At 37.0% G+C, this 21,807-nt stretch overlaps 3 protein-coding genes across 6 annotated transcripts in view; 2 read left to right on the top strand and 1 right to left on the bottom strand.

Annotated features, from left to right (window-relative positions):
* GALNT7 (polypeptide N-acetylgalactosaminyltransferase 7) overlaps window positions 1–10,863 on the top strand; it is a 116,779-nt gene extending 105,916 nt beyond the window's left edge. For all 4 annotated transcript variants that reach the window (XM_006906316.3, XM_025042974.1, XM_006906315.3 and 1 more), the window contains 4 exons: window positions 2,136–2,354; window positions 3,547–3,645; window positions 4,355–4,483; window positions 8,475–10,863. In XM_006906316.3, the coding sequence (XP_006906378.1) occupies window positions 2,136–2,354; window positions 3,547–3,645; window positions 4,355–4,483; window positions 8,475–8,612 (585 nt within the window). In that variant the 3' untranslated portion in view covers window positions 8,613–10,863. The remainder of the gene's footprint in view (window positions 1–2,135; window positions 2,355–3,546; window positions 3,646–4,354; window positions 4,484–8,474) is intronic.
* A 5,789-nt stretch (window positions 10,864–16,652) lies between these two features.
* LOC102885715 (high mobility group protein B2) lies at window positions 16,653–19,336 on the bottom strand. Its single transcript, XM_006906314.3, has 5 exons — window positions 19,185–19,336; window positions 18,434–18,602; window positions 18,010–18,155; window positions 17,757–17,931; window positions 16,653–17,182 (listed from the first exon to the last, which is right to left on the bottom strand). The coding sequence occupies exons 2-5, from the start codon at window positions 18,581–18,583 to the stop codon at window positions 17,024–17,026; spliced, it is 630 nt and encodes a 209-aa protein (XP_006906376.1). The 5' UTR covers window positions 18,584–18,602; window positions 19,185–19,336; the 3' UTR covers window positions 16,653–17,023.
* A 353-nt stretch (window positions 19,337–19,689) lies between these two features.
* SAP30 (Sin3A associated protein 30) overlaps window positions 19,690–21,807 on the top strand; it is a 15,035-nt gene continuing 12,917 nt past the window's right edge. The window contains exon 1 of the mRNA XM_006906312.3: window positions 19,690–19,903. The gene's annotated coding sequence lies outside the window, so the exon portion shown is untranslated. The remainder of the gene's footprint in view (window positions 19,904–21,807) is intronic.

Genomic DNA, 21,807 nt, shown 5'->3' with positions numbered 1-21,807 from the left:
ATGCTCACTCTCAAAATTAACTGTAGATATCTTAAAAACTACCAAGGTACTAAGTGTCACGTCCAGCATATTCTTAGTGAATGCCTACAGTGTGACAGGCCTTTCTTTTCTCCAGTTTCAGCCACCAGTGTGCTAATGGCCCACGTCAGTTTATCCGACCCATATGTCTTCTCTGAGCTTCAGACCTATATAGTCAGTTGTTTTCCAGAATTATCCCCTTAGATATTTCAAACTCAGCGTAGTCAAAGCTGAACTTTTTAACCTTTTCTCAAAAGCAGTACTTTTTCCTGTATTATCTATTTCCCTTCGAATGAAACGAGGAGCTTGATAGGGTTGTCCTCTTCAGCTCTCACCTTCTCAGGCCCTGAGGATCCCACCTCATACCTATCTCTTAAGTCCACTGCTTTCTGTGCTTAGTACAGGTCTTCTGATTTCTCCCATGTGTATGCAGTAGCCTCCCACTTTGCTCTTTACTGTCACATTCAACACCCTTCATCCATTCTCCACGCACCACCACTGTTATTCATCTGAAAGTTAAACCTGATGTCTGTTACCTGCTTAAAACCTTTTGATGACTCTCATATAAAGGATAAAACTCAAAGTCCTTAAAAAAGATCCATGAAAATAATAGCTCACGTGTTTCGAATGCTTACTAGGTACTAGAACACAAATCAAAATGCTTTCCATGGATTAACTTTTTAACTTTCACAACACACTCTAAAGACTATAATTATTCTCATCTCGAAATGAAGAAACTGAGGCAGGCTTTCGCTCAGTGAATCTTGCATTCCAGTTATGGTAAACTACCTGAAGGACTCCAAACATACCATGATTTGTCACACTTCATTTGCATTTCTCTTTGCTCTCAATACCATTCCCACCTGATAACCACCCCTTCAGGGTGGAGTTATCCATTGCCTCTCCATGATACCCCTCTGGCCCTCTCCATCCCAAGCAATTAAATGTTCCTTTTCTTTTCTTGCTGTAACATTACATGTGTGTACTTAATTCTTTATTTTCATTAGTATCCAGAAGACATGGGCTGTGTCCAAATTTCGATAGATTTGCAAGGATTCAAAATATTTAGCGATAACATTGCGTGCTTTTTTTAGGATATGCTGCTTAAAACTTTGGTTTTTTATGCAGTTGTCCTGGCTCTTGCAACAACATGCCTACAGGAGCATGTTCATCCTTTGATAGTTACGTTGTAGCCTGGAAAATTTAATCTGAACGCCAGTGTTCCCACTCCTGATGTAAAATAGGGGTCAGCGACTGTCACCGAGAGGCCAAGTCCAGCCCTTTTTAGTAAATAGAGTTCTACTAGAGCACAGCCCACACCCACTGTCTTGCATGTCGTCTGTAGTGGCTTTCTCACTAGAACAATGGAGTTGAGTAGCTGCAACAGAAGCTTTACAGCCCACTAAAAGCCAAAAATACTTACTCTTTGGCCGTTTATAGCAAAAGTTTGCTGATACATGATATAGAAGAACAGGGACTAGATTGAGTATGTACTAAATCTCTCACCTGTATTCATGCCTACATTCATGCCTCATTCAATAAAACCTTAGCAATTAGTAGAACCTTTGTCAGTTATCACAATGTCAACTTATTTTATTGTTCTTTAGTTGCTTTTCCTTAAAGTATACCAACTGGGGGAAATGTCCTGTTATAGTTGTAACAAGAGCAACCGAGTTGCCTACAAAAATGTGTTTTATTAAACAGAGCTATTGTTTTTCATAATGGTTTCTGAAATGAGATTTTCTCATATGCGTGCTAGTACTATAGTTCTAATAGAAAGAGATTATTCTGGGAGGAATACCAGTGTTAGCCGGCCTCTCATAAATGCTCCCTAGATTTCTATTTCTTTAGAAGCAGGATAGACTGTATTATCTTAGAACACATATTCTCTTGCAGCTGAGAATCTGTGTCTATCACTTTTTACATGTGTGACGTTTGTAGCCTTGGCAATTGACATATTAATGTCATCAGCTCAGCTGCATTTGTTGTTGAATTAAATAATAGGTCCTATTGAAATAAGTTTGTTATATGTTAGTCATATTTCACATGTCTAAGATAAGCTGTTTATGACATTATAAATATTTCTGTCATAATGATACTAATTTCCTTTTTCACAGAATTATGTTAGAGTTGTAGAGGTTTGGTGGGATGAGTATAAAGACTACTTCTATGCTAGCCGTCCTGAATCAAAGGCATTACCGTATGGGGACATCTCTGAGCTGAAAAAGTTTCGAGAAGATCACAACTGCAAAAGTTTCAAATGGTTTATGGAAGAAATAGCTTATGATATCACCTCACACTACCCTTTGCCACCCAAAAATGTTGACTGGGGAGAAGTAAGTATCAGCCAGTATTCAGATCTCAAAGTGTATTAATTGGAGACTGAGTTTGGGAGAGGGCAGAGAGAGTTGGAAATGCTGAGTGAAAGAGAAAAATTCTTGGGGAAAAGTTTGGGTAAAAACTGTCTGGTAACCTCTCCCACCTTTCTACCAGACAGTTACAACTGCCCGGACCAACTGACCACGTGTTCCCGCCCCTCAGCCTAGGCACACAGGGCTCTAGCCTGGGACACCGTCTGCTCCCTCCGGCTCCTGCCACTTCTCAGCCCCTCACTCCAACTCGCATTCGTGGCTAATTCCAGCTTATCTTACTGCTCTCAAAGAAGAGATCACCAATACTGAAAAGCCTTTTTTATTCTTTCCCACTCCATCAAAAAGACTCAGTCCTGTGATCTTTCCATGGTTTTTCATAACACTCAAAATTGCCTCTCTCAGCCAGTCTGTAAGTGCTTCTTTGCCATCATGTCTAACACAGAGACCCCATATACAATAGGCACTCAAACAGTGCTTGTCAAGTGAACGAATTAATTAATGCTGACAGAAAATAATTACAATGAAAGGTATTGATCTATGCTGTCATTTCGTTGTTTCCGAAAAGGAAAGTTTATTTTTGTATAAAATGTCATGCAAAGGTGGAAACCTGTGGTTGCTTCTCACCAAATTATCCATAGTCAGAGAAAAGTCTCACTGCCTGGCCCACTAGCCATACCCTTGGCCCCCTAGCTCCCCGGAGCCAGCTACCAAAAGTGCCACGTGGCCATTTGGGAAAGTTACCTTACAAATTCAGTTCTGGTCTAGACATCTAGGGCCAGTGTTTTATACCACTGTGGTTACGTAACATTACTCATTTGTTTCTCATTCACATGAATTATCATGAATCTGAAATTGTATTTAATAATATCTTTTTATTTTTTCTCCTGTGCTATTTTATCAAAATCTACAGGCCAGTGCACTTTGTTAGAATGAGCTCATTCCAGTGTTGACTTCAAGACCATAAATTATTTCTGAGATGACTGCTATGCTCTAAACTCCTCCAGGACTGACAGTACAGCAATAACCTGGCATTACACATACCCAGATTTCCACTGTGAACTGCAGTATTTAACATGAAACTCTTTTTCTCTGATACCAGTGCTTATTAAAAACTAAACAGTTGCCTGATTTTTGGTTCTTTGTTCATTTTTTTTAGATCAGAGGCTTTGAAACTGTTTACTGCATTGATAGCATGGGAAAAACAAATGGAGGCTTTGCTGAGCTGGGACCCTGCCACAGAATGGGAGGGAATCAGGTAAATAACCACCCTTTCAATTTAAACCGATTCTTCAGTGAGAGCTGCCAGGCTTATTGATCACGGCATTTCTTTTGGTTTTGAATTTGGTAATTTTGTTTGGTTGGTAAAGTAAAACATTCTGTAAGATCACTGACAATGGTAAAACTTTTGCTTAAACAAAGGGATAATAGTAGTGCTGGTTTTCACATAAGCAGTCAGAATCTAGAATTTATGTCTGATACAAGAGATTAGAATATATTCATTTGTGAGTACATAGCTATGTAAGTCTAGCTCCCTAACAATTTTATTTGCAAATATTATTCAGTATTCCACATTTTGCCCTAATAAGCTGAAATGTTACTGCCAGTAATTCATATTTCTCTAATACATATATATTACTTCCTTCTGTGAGTATTTTTATTCCCTCTGCTTTAGACTGTGAAACATTATGTTTCCACTTTTTCATTTTCTCACATTGTTGGTACATGATAAATATGTGTTAATGACTTATTCTATATCTAAGAGGCTAAAGAACATAATCCTTTAAGTATTAGTTGGGTCTTTGCTAATATCGAAATGAATATAATTCGTGTCTTTGGACTTACAGTTCTGAACACACAGAAATATTATAGAAAAATAAGATAGTCATTGAGTTTAATTATAAGCATTGTTTGTTTGTTTAATGTATATCATCAGAGAAGGTGCTTCTCTTATTTTTTTTTTATAGCTTTTCCGAATCAATGAAGCTAATCAACTTATGCAGTATGACCAGTGTTTGACAAAGGGGCCTGATGGATCAAAAATTATGATTACACACTGTAATCTAAATGAATTTAAGGAATGGCAGTACTTCAAGGTATTCTGTATTTCAACTTCTGAAATAATAATTATATGCTATTTTATTTTAATAACACCTATCATGTGGAATTTAGATGTATAAATCTTAAAACCTATATTCAAATTGACTTGCATTTTCCTCTCATTTAGTCATTTGTTTTCCTGAGCACTGACTTATTGTTCTATAATGAATCATCACTTTTATTCTCTGGTGCAATATTGTCATGTAAGGAGATGTCCACAAGACCCACTAATTTCAGTAACTCTGGAAGATCAGTGTTCTGTGAGGATAAATATATATAACATAAAAAATATTGTTTATATTTCATGTTGTCCAGTAGGTGGAGATAGAGACAGACAAATAATACTTGGACGCTAGGCCTTCACAACTTCCTTATCATTGTTGTTTGCTAAATACAAGATAAATGTTGCCTATTTCTTGCTTTAAAGGTCACATTTAGTTATTCAGTTGACACTGCGGAGGGAGCGATTTTTCTCTTTTAGCTATGAATGTCAAAGTTCTATGCTTTAACCAATGACACCATAATAAAAAAATAATAATAATTTTAAAAAAGCAAAAAATAAAAGTTCTGTGCCAAGTTGAGGATTCCAACATATTAATGGATTTATGTATAATTTTGAAAGTCTTGACTTGCTTAAATAAATCAATTTACTATAAAACATAAAGTTAGGAAAGCTGCCCAAACTGAAAGAATGGGCAACCCTCAACTTTATTTGCTTATTTAATGTTCATTATCATACCTATCTGTCATGCAAGTACTTGTTTGCTATGTAGGTATGTTATTATGACCCGGCTTAAAATTCCCAGTTATCATCATTCATAGATAATTACTATAAAGTAGTTAGTATGTGTCAGTTGCTGATTCTTATAACAAGTCAGGAAGGAGAATATTAGCATAAACTCTGAAGGATAGAGCATTGATTTCCACAAAGAAATGAAAAATATTAATAAATGATAGATGTCAGTGAGAACAATGTTAGTAAAATAGTAAAAGAAGGCTAGCAGACCAGAAACTACCATTAAAAAGTAAAGGGCATAACACTGAATATACACTTGTGCCTCAGACATTACTAAATGTTTCCTGGGGCCCAATGATATGGTGACTTCAAAAAATAGCTAAAGCACAGCATACTACAAAAGCAGAGAAGGAAAAAAAATGCAGAAATAAAAATAAGCAAAATACCATAGGATAGCAAAAGAGAGATTAATAGGAAGAATTATTTCTGATGAGTTTCACATAAGAAGCATCATTGTACCAGGTCTTGAAGTATAAAAAGGCTTTTCATGGAGGATAAATAAAACTGGGTAAGCAAAGGTATGTCATAAAAGCTTAAGAAATTCTAGGAATCACGTTTAGTTCGGTATCCCCAAATTGTCTTCCATATGAAAGAACATTGATCTTCCATACTGATAAGCAAGATCAACTTCATTAGGAGTTCTCAAACTTGCCAGTCTCTGGGTTCTTTTTACACTCTTAAAAATAATTGAGACTCTCCTCAGACAGATTTTGTTTATGTAGGTTATGACTAACAATATATCCTAAATTGGAAATTCAGTCTGAGAAATTTTGCAAGTACTCATGTATTAATTTATGTAAAAGTAATAAAAACCATATTACATGTTTTAACACTTTTAATGAAAAATAACTTTTTTTCCAAAAATGTGAGAAGAATGGCATTGTTTTATAGTTTTACAAATCCCTTTAATGTCTGGTTTAATAGAAGACAGCTGTATTCTCATACTGCTTCTGCATTCAATTTAATGTCATATGTCGTTTTAGTTGAATTATATGAAGAAAATCCAGCTTCACATAAACATGCAGTTGGAAAAGGGAGGGGTAATTTAATAGCCTTTCAGATAATTGTGGCTATTCTTCTTTAATGCTACACCACAACTCCATAAGTGGTAGCTTCTTAAAAAGTTATTTGCTGTGTAGGATCTGAAACCACGTAAGTGAACATTTCGTCCTACGTTACACTAAAATCCATTGGTCTGTCTTACACTTTGAATGGATTTTTCCCCATGTCAGCTTTTGTAACATCATGCATTGCTCATTTGGAAAATACTGGTTCACTAAGTTATGATGATCTTCTAAATGTTGACACATTTCATTGTATAATGTCAAAAAATATAACCACTAATCTCATCAGAAACATCTTTAAGTATTAGGAAGCTGTCAAGTTCACGGTGGTGGATACAAGTTTTCCAAAATTCTTTATTTTTGCTCGAAAACTCAAATTTTACCAGTGGCAACAAATACTATCAGATTTGTGGATTTTTTCTTTTCCTTGAAGTGGCAGACTCACTTCATTTTCAAGAAAATGTCTACAAAGTCCCAAGTTTGACTAATCATAGTTTGTCTATTAGTTGACCTTTCAAGTCAGAATGGCATTCCATGAAAAAAGCAGCTACTTGAACTTTCAAGTCAAACAATTGCACACGTGTTTTCCCTCAAGATAACACATGGTACTTCACTATATAGAAGTGCTTTATGCATATTCCCCGTTTCATCTTACAGAATATTTTTAAAAGTATACCCAAGGGTCAAGATTTAATAAAACTAATAAGTTTTACTGCTTCATCAAGGACATTCTTAAATGAAATTGGCATTTTCTCTTTTAACTGTGAGTGCATGGTCATGAAGAAGGTGACTATTAGCACCTTCAAGTAGTTTTTTGTCACTACTTGATTCATGCTGAGGTACCAGCACTTTTATCTACCATTACTTTTGCGCCATCAGCATAAATGTCAATCCAGTGAAAAGGGCAAATGGAATCTTTGTATTATTATGAAAATAGTTTTGATATTACAGATACAATTGTAGGTAGCCCAAGGACCAGCGTCTGAGAAGCCCAGAGCTACATGAAGGTACCTACAACAAACAGATGAGGGCTAAACTAAGGCATGTGTAGTGGGGAAGGGAAATATCACACCTCAGTGACTGCTATGACATGGAGGAAGGGAAGGAAGGAAAGAAAGTGCAGCATGAAATGCCTCTGTCCTGAAGACTGGAAAGCTGGTATTGTCATTAGCCAGAATAGGAACTAGAGAAATAGATTTGGAGAGGAATATAATGAATTTAGGTTTGCATATGTTGAATTTAAGGTATTAGCAGTACATTATGACTTAAAAGTCATATGCACTTAAATAAACAATAAAAGGATTTAGGACATAGAAGATTGACAATCAAGAGAAATCTGAAGTCTGAGGTATGGTTGGTTTAAGCCTATCAAGTTTGCTTAAATTATCTTTTTTTAAAAAAAAAATTTTTAATTTACTTATAGTCGACAGTCAATATTAATTTGAGGTGTACAGCATAGGGGTTAGACATTTATATATTTAGGAAGTGATCTCCCCTATAAGTCTAGTACCCACATGACACCATACTTAGTTAGTATAGTATTATTGGCTATGTTCCCTATGCTGCACTTTATATCCTCATGACTATTTTGTAACTGCCAATTTGTAATGAAACAGAATAGAGAGCCCAGGAAAAACCCCACACTTATATGGCCAACTATGACAAAGGAGGCAAGAATATATGCAACGAATAGGTAAAGACAGTCTCTTCAATGAATTGTGTTGAAGAAACTGGACAGATACATGCAAAAAAAAAAAAAAATGAAGCTAGACCAATTTCTTATGCCATATACAAGAATAAACTCAAAATGGATTAAAGGCTTAAATGTAAGACCAAAACCATTAAACTCCTGGAAGAAAACATAGGCAGTAAACTTTCTTCTCTGACATTTTTCTTAGTGATATTTTTTTGGATATGTTTCCTTGGGCAAGGGAAACAAAAGAAAAAATAAATGAGACTAAACTAAACTAAAAAGGTTTTGTACAGCAAAGGAAATCATCAACAAAACGAGATGACAGCCTACTGATTTGAATTATCTTCTTATGAAAGCCAAGCAATGACTTCTTCTGATGTCGGTGACATCAAAAAATGTACAAATTTAAAACCTCTTTTTCCTGTGTTTTCCAGAACCTGAACAGATTTACTCACATTCCTTCTGGAAAGTGCTTAGACCGCTCCGAAGTCCTACATCAAGTGTTCCTCTCCAATTGTGACTCTAGTAAAATGACTCAAAAGTGGGAAATGAATAACATCCATAGTGTTTAGAAAGAATAAAAGAAACCAATAACCTACCTGCTGACACGTAAATTTTCACAGGACTGAAAAACGCCTGAAACCTGCTGCAACTATTGTTAACTCTGTACAGCATCGAACCCAGAACCTCCTGATCAGTTTGAAGGACATTAATAAACTGTGATTTTACAATAATATTATCATCTGCAGTTACTGTTTACAAAACTGCTTTTACCTTAAACTTTGTAGATGTTTACATCTTTTGTTTTGTTTTGTTTTAAGATGATGTTGGTAATTTGTGCACTTAACTCTGTTTTGTTTAGAACAGAGTTAAAAGCATTGTTGTCTTCTTTGGGATTACACTCAGGGGTCTGAAAGGCAGTTTGATTTTTTTTTTTTTAACACACTTGAAAAAAGGTTGGAGTGACCAGACTTTCATATATAACTTGGTGATTATCAACCTGTTGTGTCTTTATTTAATTTTACATCTTTTTGAAGCACTGCCACAGGTTATTAGCCAACGTGGCCTTCCTTCACAGTCATGCTGCTTTTTTGAAAGGTGAATTTCAACACATTTAGTGCCTCTTTCATTTCTCAGTATCTATTTTAAGAGCTTTCGATGAAATTTATAGGACAGTAATGATGGAATTGTCACCGGTATGAGGAATACTTGTACTACTCAGAAATGAATTTATGTGCTCCCATTTGCTCTGAAATTGAATGTTGTATGGCTTGAAAAAGAAATGACAGTGTGAAACATCCCAAGGCTCTTTCATATGGATTGAAGATTGTATGGCATTAACTCCCTTGGTTGCTGGCATTCCCAATGCCCTCTGTTGATACCAACTCCTAAGAGAGCAAAAGTATCTACCAACTAGAGAAAAATTGTCCACTGACATTTGGGATTTGCTTTTCCTCAATACCTGTCACTATAGAAAACTATAAATAATTATCAGTTTGAAACCTCAGAATGGGGCTAACAAAAACAACAAAATACCACTATAAACACATCAAAGATTCATTCTGAGGTAAGAATTTCCAAGCCCTTGTTAGATTAAGCCTTACAAAAACTCCTGTGCATTATAACCTAAGCTGTGCAACCTTTCAAGCCAAGAGTGAATGAATGTTTCATTTTTATCTTCATCTAAGTGAAATTTTTTTTTTTTAAAATAAAAGCTATTAAAAAACAATTCATTAATAAATTCGAACTCCTTTCTGTTAAATTAGGCATTAGTTTCCTAATGTTTAATTTTTTTTTTTTTTTTAGGAAGCATATTTCTAGTAGTATTTTTCCAGTGAAAAGACTTGTTTAGATTTAAACTTTTATTAAGACAGTATAGGAAAACCAAATACCGCAAAGGGTCAATTAGATTTTAATTTCTAAATAAGTTTAAAGTACTATGTTGAGCGGGGGTTGGGAAACATGATGAGGTCAGGAATGAATGGCAAATAAATTAAGCATTTTTGATCCTGTAATCATATCATTACAGTGAAAAGAATTCACAAACTACTACTGCCAGAGGGAAATATTTTTAATTAAAGTTCAAAAAAGAAAAGAAAAAAACTTACATTTGTTTAAAAGAAAAGTCTACAAATTTGTTTCTTCCAAGATTTGTTCTTAAATTTGGAGTCAGTTAAACATCATAAAGAGAATTTTATTTATAATTTTGAATTGTCAATTTGTATTTTGCTACTGATCTATGATCAACCATTTTAACTTTCATCTTTAGAGATGTTTAAAAAGGAATACATTTTTATGCTGATATAATTGCAAAATAAATCAACTATAAAAAAGAAACCAAGAAAATTGGTACTTTAATTACTTGTGTGTTTGCAAATAGGCTCCATTTTCCTTGTTGAATAGATTATAACTTTGTTAACTATGCATAGGCCTAAGAAAGGTGGCACATAAACTGTGCATGTAAATTTTAAATGGATATTTTGTTCATTAAGATAATCTCTGAAATCTATCCTCTATTGAAATCAGAAACCTTATCAAACACAAAAAACATCAGAAGCTGCTGCCATAATGACTATTTTCTACTGTAGGCTGCTTTGGAAATAATTCCCATATTCCTTGCTTTGTAAGTTGATAATATCACTATGCATTTCTACACATTTTATAAATTTGATTTGTGCAGATTTTGATACACTGTATGTTTCTGTAGAAATTGTATAAATATTCAAAATTTTATTAGGGATAAATTTGAGAGTTTATGTATATCTTAATTCTGGGTTGCTTGTTTTTTAGGTGAGAAAAAATAAAATACTGTATTTTAATTCATGGGTTTTTTTCAGTGCTTGTAATTTCTAAATCAAAACACTGCATGTTTGAAGTAATTACATGATTTTATTGTTTATAAGATTAACATAATAGCTAAACTATTGTAAACCATAGTTACATGTTGAGTATGTGCTTGAGTGTTGGTTAGAATTCTACTTAGAGTGTGCTTAGAATACTCAGAGCAGTAGAAAGGAAATGTAAAGATTTATTTTTATCTCTGATTGCCTACATATAGCAATTTTTTTAAGTCACTTATCCAATTATAAAAAGCAATCCCAGCAACATATATCTTTCTTGACAGTATATTCTACAATATAATTGCCTATTGAAAGCAAAAATTTCTTTAAGTCAGAATTCTTTACAACCTGACCAACTAAGTAGAAAGAAAGGAACCCAACCAAAACCAAGTTAGAAATAGGCCATAAGACCTTGTGGCCCAAAATGTGGCGTCTCAAGAGAAGATATGACTATAAACATTCCAGTAAGTGGCTGGCTTGATTTGGGAAACTTACTCTCAACTATCTTGGCTCTTGTCTTCCAATTCTCAGCTGCTTTCCTAAGAAATATGAAAACGTGACCTAGCTCCAGACGGCAGTAACTGGAGGCACACTTATTTCTTAAGATAGTCTCTCTCAGGGATCTTGGAATAAGTTTCATTTCTGGACAGAATGTAATTGGGGGAAAAAAAATCTCTTATAATTCAGTGGAAAACATGACAACTACCTAGTAGGCCAGTAGTTTGGGCATGTGAAAATTAATCCATGTGAAAGCACTTTTAAAAGGTATCGAGTACTATGAAAATGCATATCATTCATTAGAATCAATCTGTTGCAAGAAAATAGACAAAAGCCAGAATGATTTTAGGAGACCACTATCCCTGGAATTAGAGATTAAAAGAAGGGCTATCTCTAAATTCAATAATTGCTTTATAATTCTCATTTTAAAAATATTGCAATGCCCACAATTGAGGTTGGTGGATGTCACTTGGTGATTTTCTAAGTGAATCTCCACATCTCAGCAGAGGTGGGGTGGAGGGCTCTATAATTTTTATAACAGAACAATGTTACAGTTTGCTCATCTGAATAGTGGTGTAAGTGTAGACTTGTCTGTATTGGAATGCCTGTTCCACAACAAATTACTTGTGTGACCTTGGATAAGTTATTTGACCTTTATGCCTCAGTTTTCCTTTTGTAAAATGGAGAAAATAATCGTGCCTATTTCATAGGATTGTTACTAGGATTGAATTAGTTAACAAACATTAATTTAGAATAGTTCTTGCATATAGTCAGAGTAATACGTCAGCTATTACCTGGTTTCAAAGTCTTAAAATCTGTCTTTATTCAGAATTAAGACAGCTACACTGCAGACCCTCTCTAAAGGCTGTGTGTGTGTGTACCTGTGCTTCAAATGATATCATTACCTCCACTTTACAAGTGAGGAAATGAAGTTCAGAAGTTAAACTTCATAAACTGGGGGTGAAATGTTTATCCATAAGGGAATAAATTATCTATCTCACACTGTTCATACAGCATATGCAGAATATAGTTTTCAGTGGTCCAATTTAACCCTGGATAGAACTAAGTGCATCTTGAAGAATATTTAAGATAGTGTATCTAAATTATCTTTAAATGAAATATCTCTTGGGCTTTTGATATGAGCAAATTAACAGGCTATGTTAATGATTAAATCCTCAAAACTAAAACTTTCAGTAGAAAATAGAGATGACTAGATTTCTACGTCTGACCATGACATAGAAATTAGTATTGGACTTATCTTACTGTCCTGAACAACTACAAAACTGGACAAAATATATGGGGCAACTGTTTTCAGGAGTTGTATAACTGGCAAAGCAGACGGTGATAATTGAGAGAAAGGAAACACAAGGTGAACCTCAGGTTCACCATGTCTGTCTGCCTGGGAGCACTTTCCTGGCCATGGTACAGGAAGGTAAAACTCAGTGATAATATCTCTGAGGAGGCAGAGAATGGGGCTGCTGAGATGGCTGGAATTTACAAGGCAGGTTACTGGAGGGGAGTGCACTTGAATTCTAGGAAACCTGTGCAGGAATTTTTATTGCATTGCCATTTAGAATAATGAAAACCCCAGGAACAACCAACCTAAAAACCCATCAACAAGAGAATGGATAAATTATGGTATAATCACATGATAGAATGTTACACAGCAATGAACATGAATGAACTAGTTGTAAACAAGTAGGATACTGATGAGGGGAAGGCAATTCCCAAAAGACTTCATTTAGCAAACACTTTCTGTAAAATCAAAAGCAACTAAAATTAAACACACGGTAAGTTACACATTTATATGTGATAGAGAGGTTATAAAGCTTGTCCAAACTCACAAATTTAGTACTGGAGTCATTAAGTGCATTGCCTTATTTGATACTCAAAATTTTTTCTAATTTTACAGATGAAGAAACCAAAAGGTTACAGGACTTGCCTGATGTTACTAAACCAATAAGAAACAGAGCCCAACTCTGATCTGATTCTCAGGTACAAGCTTTTTATCACCTCACTTAATTTCTTTCATAACCTTGTTTTTCCTTTCGTATGGTTATATTTTAATTTCTTTGTAATTACCCATCTCATCTTTATTGGAAAAAATGTGGAGAATCAAAGAATAATACATAAATGTGAATGAATTAATGTTTTACCATCTCTTGCTAGCTACCCAGGACATTGTCCTAGTTAACCGCCATGTCTTACTGAAGATAGGAGACTGGTCCAATGGATGTAAAGCTTACTTTCAGTTCTGAAATTGGATGCTACATATTGCATGTTACTTTTCTTTCCTTTTAATACAATAACATAATTGTGCTCCTGAGCCACTATTCTATAGATATAACTCCTAGGGTGAGGCTAAGAGAAAAGTCTGCACTGTAAGTCCTGAAGAACAAAGGCCCAGGAGCACAATGCAATTCCATTACAACCTCAAAAACAATACCTTTATTTACATTTACTACAGGATAAGAGGGTAGATGAGTTTCCAATTTCCAATCAGGGCAAGAGGGACTTCTTAGACAGTTATAAAAACAATGCTTAGCTAGAAGGTATACATAAACTTTTCTAAACAGCCCTAACTCATGTAAATATTAACAATTTTATATTCACCTATACTGTTTAATTTATAGAAGTGGCAAACTCGTGACCTACAGGCAGAATCTTAACCTATAGACATGTTTTGACTGGATATTGGAATTCATTGCCAAATTTATAGTTCACATATCATTTTTAAAATCCAGATTTCTAGTTCCACTTGAAAATTTATGAGATTTAGGAATCCTAGATCCACGTTTCCATACAAACAGGACTGAGCTAAATAGTGGCTGTCCCTCTATCTTGGGCATTTATGTTTACAAATATTTGTTTCTGGCCTAGGTATAATGTAGTACAGTAGTCTCCTCTTATCCATGGGGGATACATTCCAAGACCCCCAGTGGAACCCAGTAAATATTGATGTTTCCTATACATACATCCATACATACCTATGATTGTTTAATTTACATATTAGGCACAGTAAGAGATTAACAATAAGAAAGTAGAACAATTATAACAAGTGCATAACTGATCTAATAACTGAGACCACTACTAAGTGACTAATGGGCAGGCAGCATATAGAATGGATATGCTAGACAAAGGCATGATTCAGGTCTGGGGGGAATGGATCAGGGGTCAAGAGATTTCATCATGCTACTCAGAATAATAATTTTTAATAGAATAGCAAAGATCGAGAAGTTTGAGAACTATTATGTTGAGATGAAGAAATAGGCACTCTAAAACACTCATTGCTATGGAGTATATATTAGCACAACTTCTGAGAAATTTTGGCAGGCTTCAGTAAGTTAAAACACAAGAACAGTTTCTAGCATATACCAAGTACAGGTTTGTTATTATAATTAGCAAATTTTAAGATGTGTAACTTCTACGTGTTTTTTTTTTTCTGTAGGATTATTTGAAATCATATACAAGGATATCCACAGCAATATGGTTCTTAAAGCAAAAAAAAAAATACAATCTTTAGGGAACTGGTTAAATTACGTTCAACATATGCAGATACTATGAAGGTAGTTAAATGAATGTGGCAGCTCTGTTGTACTAACAATCTCTAAAATGATAAGCAGAATATATACAGTAAGCTTCTTTGTATAAAATGTATATAGACATACATGTATGATTATGCTTAAGTCTCTCTTAATGGATAGATTATTGCGTTTTGGTGGTTGCCTCCTGGGAGATCCAGGTAATTGGGAATCAAGGCTGTTAAAACTGTCCACTACAAAGCCCTTTTACATTTTGTACCATTATGACCTATTTTTTAAAAGAAAATAAGAAGGGGATTTCATAAACATACCTCAAAGTACTGGCTGGTCTGGGATAGAAGCTAATTTCTACCCCTATTTCAATGCTTTCCAACATAACCATTCCTTAAAGTCACAGTCTTGAAAGCAGGAACAAAAATTCTCAAACATAAAGGTGATATAGAACCTGACAGGTCTCATTGGTCTAACTTATAGATTTAGAAATCCTCAAGTTTCTCTTTCAATTTCAGAAACTCCTATTGAACATCTCCTCCGCACTATTATTTTAAATATAACATTCTCATTTAATCATGAAAACACTGTGAAATACATACTAACCCCATATTACAAATGGGGAAAAATAAGCTGAGGTAAAGTTCATGCAGCTAGATATTCGGTAGAGCTGGGGAACTGGGATCCAGACATAGGGTATGCCTAAAATACATTACTCCCAATTTTTTAGTGTTTAAGTCACCTAACACCAGAAAATATTAAAATGTTTTAATCTTATGATCAACGAAAGCTCCACATTTAAATCTGCAACCACTGGGATGATTAATAGAGAACAATCATAAAGAAGTTTGAAGATTTCACCTGAGTCCATTCACTCTGATAATTATGCTAATACCTGACTTCCAATTAACAAAACTTTGTATTTCTTATTTAAGAAATGAAATAATCCTTACCAAATATTTCGAATAAGAGACAACGAAGGCTCCCATGGTTGGGTAATAAGAATTTTGGCTTCTACTTTAAAACTTCATAGGTAACCGAAACTGTCAGGTTTAACTATAAAACTATCAACGAAAGTTTCCTTCTATGATTATTTAGCGAACAGATGGTAAACTTCCTAATAGCCTAACTATGCAAGTTATCTAAATTCAAATTTAAGCTGCTTCCTCAAATGAGCATTTCTCAAATAACTGCTTCCCCCGAAATATAAATCCTAAACTAGTCATGGGAGATCCCAATAATTACCTCAAATGCTTTCTTAGGTTACCCCAAATTCTAAAGGTTAAGACCACACTAATTTTTAAAAGATTTAACTCACTCAAAATTTACTCTGGTATTCTACCCTGAACTAGTTCATTATCAACAGAAAATTTAAAGCTTGTTACCAATGCTTTTACAAGTTTTTTTAGATATAGATTCACTGTACTAGTTTCTCTGCCCTCATATTAGTTTCCCTCCATAGTGTCAGTTAAAAAAACCTGAGGGACATTTTGCTAACAGAAATATCAAGAATAAAACATTCATTTGTAAAAAACTTTTAAAGTTCATTAAATTCCAGATCTAATTTTTTATAACATTTTGTAAATATGAATATGGGCAGATATGACTTTCTCTTAACCAAAGATTTTACTAAATCAGTTGTCTAAAAAAAATTAGGCAGAAATACAAAAATGTTGACATGGTCCCAGACCCAGTGTTTTTTAACATCCAATTTAGCATATTAAGACAAAGACAATAGAAATAATATACATAATTTTATTACAAAATTTTTTAAAAAACAAAATGCAACATTCTAAAAAACCCAAAATTTACTATTGATACTAATTCCTATGAGTTTGCTGTGCTACCATACACAAGAAATTAAACCATTAAATATTTAGAAACATTTAACATCAGAAGCCTTAAAATCTAACTGTATGTAGTAGCCCCTCAAAAAGCTACAACCTGCATTTTTAAAAAAGTATTTTCTCTACAAAGAATCTTATCAGCTATACAAAAATCTGTACAGTTTTTATACTGAAGCTAATATTGAGCTGCACTTGAATTCACATTCTTAGCAAAACAATTGCCTGAGCACACACGCACACTCCACACACATTACAGGATAGCCATTTATTCTTCATCTTCATCCTCTTCCTCCTCATCATCATCTTCCTCTTCTTCCTCTTCCTCCTCATCTTCTGGTTCATTCTTCTTCTTCGAGCCTGTTGGCCTGCCAGGGCCCTTCTTTCCCGCTTCACTTTTGCCCTTGGCACGGTATGCAGCAATATCCTGAAATGTTGTCAAGAATATAAAATCAATATCCGGTGTCATTTCTCAACTGTGAAAACCACTAAGTTGTAAACAATCTAAGATTATTGACCAATAACCCTGGTGACTGTCTAAAGTTTGATTCAGAGTTGAACTCAGTTTTGAAAGCATTTGTTCCCTCATTAGACTTTAGAAAGCTAGCAGATGGGGTGGTATCAGATCAATGTCAGTACTTTCACTACCAACATCCATTTACCTCACTTGGCACCCACATCTTAAGTTCACATTTTAGATATACCTAAAAATACATCTGGCCCTCCATTTTTCCAAACTAAGAGACCTATAAAACCACAAAGAAATCTACATGCAAGAACCTACCAATGCTACAAATACTGGTTTCAGTCAAAAGGTTTCAATTAGCTGGTGTTGCTTAAGTATTTAATTTTCATTAGGCCTTTTTCAAATTACAGGTGACAACCATTAATACAAGATTATCTAAACTTCTCAACTTTCTATAGTTTATATCTAACTCCTAACATAATTAGACAATATCTACTTAATTTCAACCATGGCTTTAAAACATAAGACAATGTACCTTTTCATATTTCTCCTTTAGCTTAGCTGCCTTCTGTTCATATGGTTGCTTATCTTTGGCTGATTGTTCAGACCACATTTCACCCAACTTTTTTGCAGTATCCCCAATGGATAAGCCAGGGTGTTCGCTTTTGATCTTTGGGCGATGTTCAGAGCAAAACAGGAAGAAGGCAGATCTGAAAGGAAGCAACAGAGTTAATAAACTGAATGAAAAATCAAGGGGCGACTTGAGTGATTTAAAAGAAAAAACTTACGGAGGCCTTTTAGGAGCATTGGGATCTTTTTTCTTTCCTTTCTTATCACCTTTGGGAGGAACATAATTTTTCATCTCCCTGTCATAGCGAGCTTTGTCACTTTTTGCCATGTCTTCGAACTTTGACTTTTCCTTTGCAGACATGGTCTGTGGGCATGAAAGGAGCAGTAAAAATACAGCAAACCTGTAAGCTACATACATCCAAGATGTAGATAATCTTTAAGGGCCGCATTTTCCTTAGCTAGTAGCATTGTTTTAGTAGTCTTAAAAACAAAAACCTAAAGTAGTCTGCCTAAAACTCTAAAATATTTATTTGAGCAAGTCATCAGGGTAGGATTTGAAAGTTACAAGTAACCTGCCTGCTAGTCACCTGTCCTGGCCCCAAAACACACCTGAAAACCCTTAACTCTGCATTCCTGTCTCACCTTCCATCTCTCCGAACATTTCTTGGAGAATTCGGCAAAATTGACGGAAGAGTCTGGGTGTTTCTTCTTGTGCTCTTCCCGGCAGGTTTGCACGAAGAAGGCATACGAGGACATTTTGCCCCTGGGCTTGTTGGGGTCTCCTTTACCCATGGTGACAGACGGCGTCCACCTGGTGAGGCGAAAGCCGGTGGGTGGGCGCCGGCGGGACTCGGCTTCCCGCCCAAATGCGCGCCCGCCCGCCTGCCCCCCCACCCCCACCCCGTCGCGAGGGCGGCCCAGAGCCCGGCTCCCCCCGGCCCGCCCGCCCCGGGGCCACGGCGACGCCGCCTCCGCCTCCGCGCACACGTTCCTCTAGGGCCCAACCCGCGCAGTCCTAGCCGAGTCTCCTCACGCGCGATCACCACGTCCCTCCCGGAGGCCGGCGCCGCCGCCCGCCCCCCACTCCGGGTGGAGGAAGGGAACGCCGCGAGCGCCCTCGGGAACCCCTTTCCTGACAGAAACCTCCCCCGGCTTCTACGTCGCGAGCCCTAGAGTTGTCGCCTCGCGACCGACATTCAAAAAACTACCAGAACCGGGCTGGGGCGAGCTTCCCCACGCCCGCCCTCCACAGCCCCCGGCCCTGTCCGGCCCGCACCCGATTCTGCTTGCCGGGGCGGACCCCGAGAACCACAGCGCTCAGTTCGGCTAGGTGGCTATGAGGGAAGGGGAAACGGCAGGCCCACGACCCCGAGGGGGCGAAGGGGATTCTTGCCTGGTGGTAGCTTTTCCTCAGAGTCCCGCGGAGCTGCCGGACCGACAGAGAAGCTTCCTCCGCAGGGCGCCGGAGTGAACTGGTTTATCGCTAACGCAATCCTCCGCCTCTTGTTTTGCAGAGTTCTCCGCGCCACGGCAACTTGACGAGCCGACCCACAGGCCACACCCCCACCTCTCTGATTGGTTGTGGTGATTATTCAAACGCCGGGAGGCCCCGCCCCCTCCCTGTAGGGGCTTCCGATTGGCCGGTGTCTCTCCTGGCCCGTCCCCCCACCCACAGCCTAGCAGGTTCGGTGGGTCGCCCAGGTCGTTAACTCCCAGACCCGTTAGAACCGGTCAGGAGAGGAATGTACTGCTCGATCCTGATTGGCGGCAGGAAGAGGGTTTGAAAAATGGCGGGCCTAACGCTGAATGGCTAGGACAGTAAACGGGGGGAGTGGTTGGCCCGAAAGGAAAAGCCCCGCCAGATTTAAAAATACCAAGTCGCGAGACTCAGGGTCGTTTTCTAGGGGTTGGCGGCGGAGACAGGATTTGCTGGCGCGGAGATATCAGAAGCAGCCTGCCCTACCCCTGCTCCGACCACTGTTCAGGTCCTGTTTCTCCTCTGCCCCATCTAAAGAATAATAAATGGGGAGAGACTGAGGAGCGTGCCCCGCAGACCGATTGCACCGCTCCGCCTGTTGTCGCTGAAGTTGGGGTGGAATCCAAGGAAGACAGGTTGCAGGGAACCTGGGAAAGGGTGCGCGGGGTGTGGGAGGGGAGCTCTTCCCGCCTCTCGAGGGATGTTACAAACCAATCTTAAAGTAAGGCGCTTTCCGCCTGGGTAGTTTCCCTCAGGAGGTCCCTCCTCCCTTCCCCCTTTGTCTCGGGTGTCAAATACCGTGAGGTAAACAAGGGCGCATTCAGGGTCCCGAAGGGGCGGAGGCGAGTGGCCTCTGCAATGGCCCCACCCCTTCTATCCTGGTCGAGATTCCGGGCTGCGACCGCCTGGCTGGGCCTCCCTCCACCCAAGCGCCGCGCCGGAGAGGTCGGAGCCCTGGCGACCTCCCCACTTTTGCTGGCCTAGCTGTCACCTTGTTATTCTGTCTTGTCTCTCTAATGTAATAGTTTTTTTTTTTTTAAGTTTTCATTATCAAAGATTAATTTGAGACTATTATAAAAGCAATATGGGTGCTCCCCACCCCCTATTGCATAAATTCATTAGACTGCATGCAGCAGCTTTTACGGACTCCTCCAAGCCCAGGTTAACTTCGTTTTAGTGGCCAGAGAGAGCGCACCAAAAGTACCTTAACTTGCTGCTTACTGGCATCACAAACTGCTTTTCCTAGATCAGGAGGACTTTCACTTACAGTATACTATTTCTGTGTTGTATTTAGTTTTGAAGGCTGTTTTTTCCTGTTGGCCCATATGTTGCATTGACGGTTTTAAATTGTCTTGTTTTCCCAGTGAGGTCGCTGGTGTTTGTTAGAGTGTGTGCTCCTGTGGTTTGTGTGTTTGCTAATCATACTCAATAGAACCTCAGAACCAGCAGCTATTTATCTAGACTTATTTAGGTTTTTTAAAGCATATTTTCCTTGGAAATGGATAATGTTCCACAGCATTATGCAAGTATTTAATGCCACTGAATTTTAAAATAAATATGAAAGGTGTAATGCATGATCTGTTTGTTACTATTTGAATAATGTATGATTTATTTTGTCTGTTTGCATTTCTGTGTGCAGAATTTATAGCACAGTCGTAATTAACCTTATTTGAGAATAGGGTCATTGCAGATGTTATTAGTTAAGATAAGGTCATACTGCAGCTGGATGGGTCCCTAATCCATTGCTACTGGTGTCCTCATGAAAGGAAAATTTGAACAGAGACAGGCATAGAAGTAAGGTGATGTGAAAAGACACATGGAGAAAGTGGTCATCTACAAGCTAATCCACTTTTATCATTGATGCCAAGACTTCACTCTCTTGCTATGGTTCCTGACTTAGAAGTAACATTGAAATACACAGAGAAGTGATAGATGACATAAGATTTAAGTGAGAAATAGAGCTGTTGGTACAAAACAACTTCCTTTTTTTAGTAAAAACTACATACAGAATCTGGTAGCACACACAAAAAAGTCTGGTCCTAAATGTAGTTCTGAATATATGGATTAAGTACACAAGAGGCCTAGTTCACTGTTATGATTTACTTTGGCATACTGTTATGACTATCAGAAAACTAAAATGTCCTATAAAGAGAATAGGAAAGGTGTTTCTCATTGTGTTTCTAATCTTGTTATGGTTCTAAGTGGGAAAATAATATATTTCTAAAATTCAACTTTAAAGCCATTTCTTTTCAGAAACATCAATTTCAAATATACTCTAAAAATAATATTCCAAATTTATTTTTAATAGAATGATGCATCTTTCTAAAAGATGATAAAAATGGAAATGTTTACATCCTTCATAAAAATATATGTATAAATTAAAATTTAGCAAGCATTTGCCATTTTGAACAGTACACTTAATATTTCTGGGCTTTTGATTGACAAACTGTACAATGACATTTGGGGAATAATCTCTAAGGTACCATTCAGCTCTTAAGTCATAATTCTATAATTTTGTGAATATGCGATCATAATGTAG

This window comes from Pteropus alecto, unplaced genomic scaffold (genome assembly GCF_000325575.1).
Source record: "Pteropus alecto unplaced genomic scaffold, ASM32557v1 scaffold50, whole genome shotgun sequence".
Lineage (NCBI taxonomy): Eukaryota > Metazoa > Chordata > Mammalia > Chiroptera > Pteropodidae > Pteropus > Pteropus alecto.
The sequence above is the reverse complement of the archived record's forward strand: the minus strand, read 5'-3'. Positions and strand labels throughout refer to the sequence as shown.

Excerpts from the sequence above, each read along its gene's own strand:
- LOC102885715 (XM_006906314.3), bottom strand. The coding sequence starts at position 18,583 with ATGGGTAAAGGAGACCCCAACAAGCCCAGGGGCAAAATGTCCTCGTAT. Across the intron at positions 18,156-18,433 it reads AATGTTCGGAGAGATGGAAG|ACCATGTCTGCAAAGGAAAA; the intron begins GTGAGACAGGAA and ends TCATGCCCACAG. Across the intron at positions 17,183-17,756 it reads TAAAGGAGAAATATGAAAAG|GATATTGCTGCATACCGTGC; the intron begins GTACATTGTCTT and ends ACAACATTTCAG.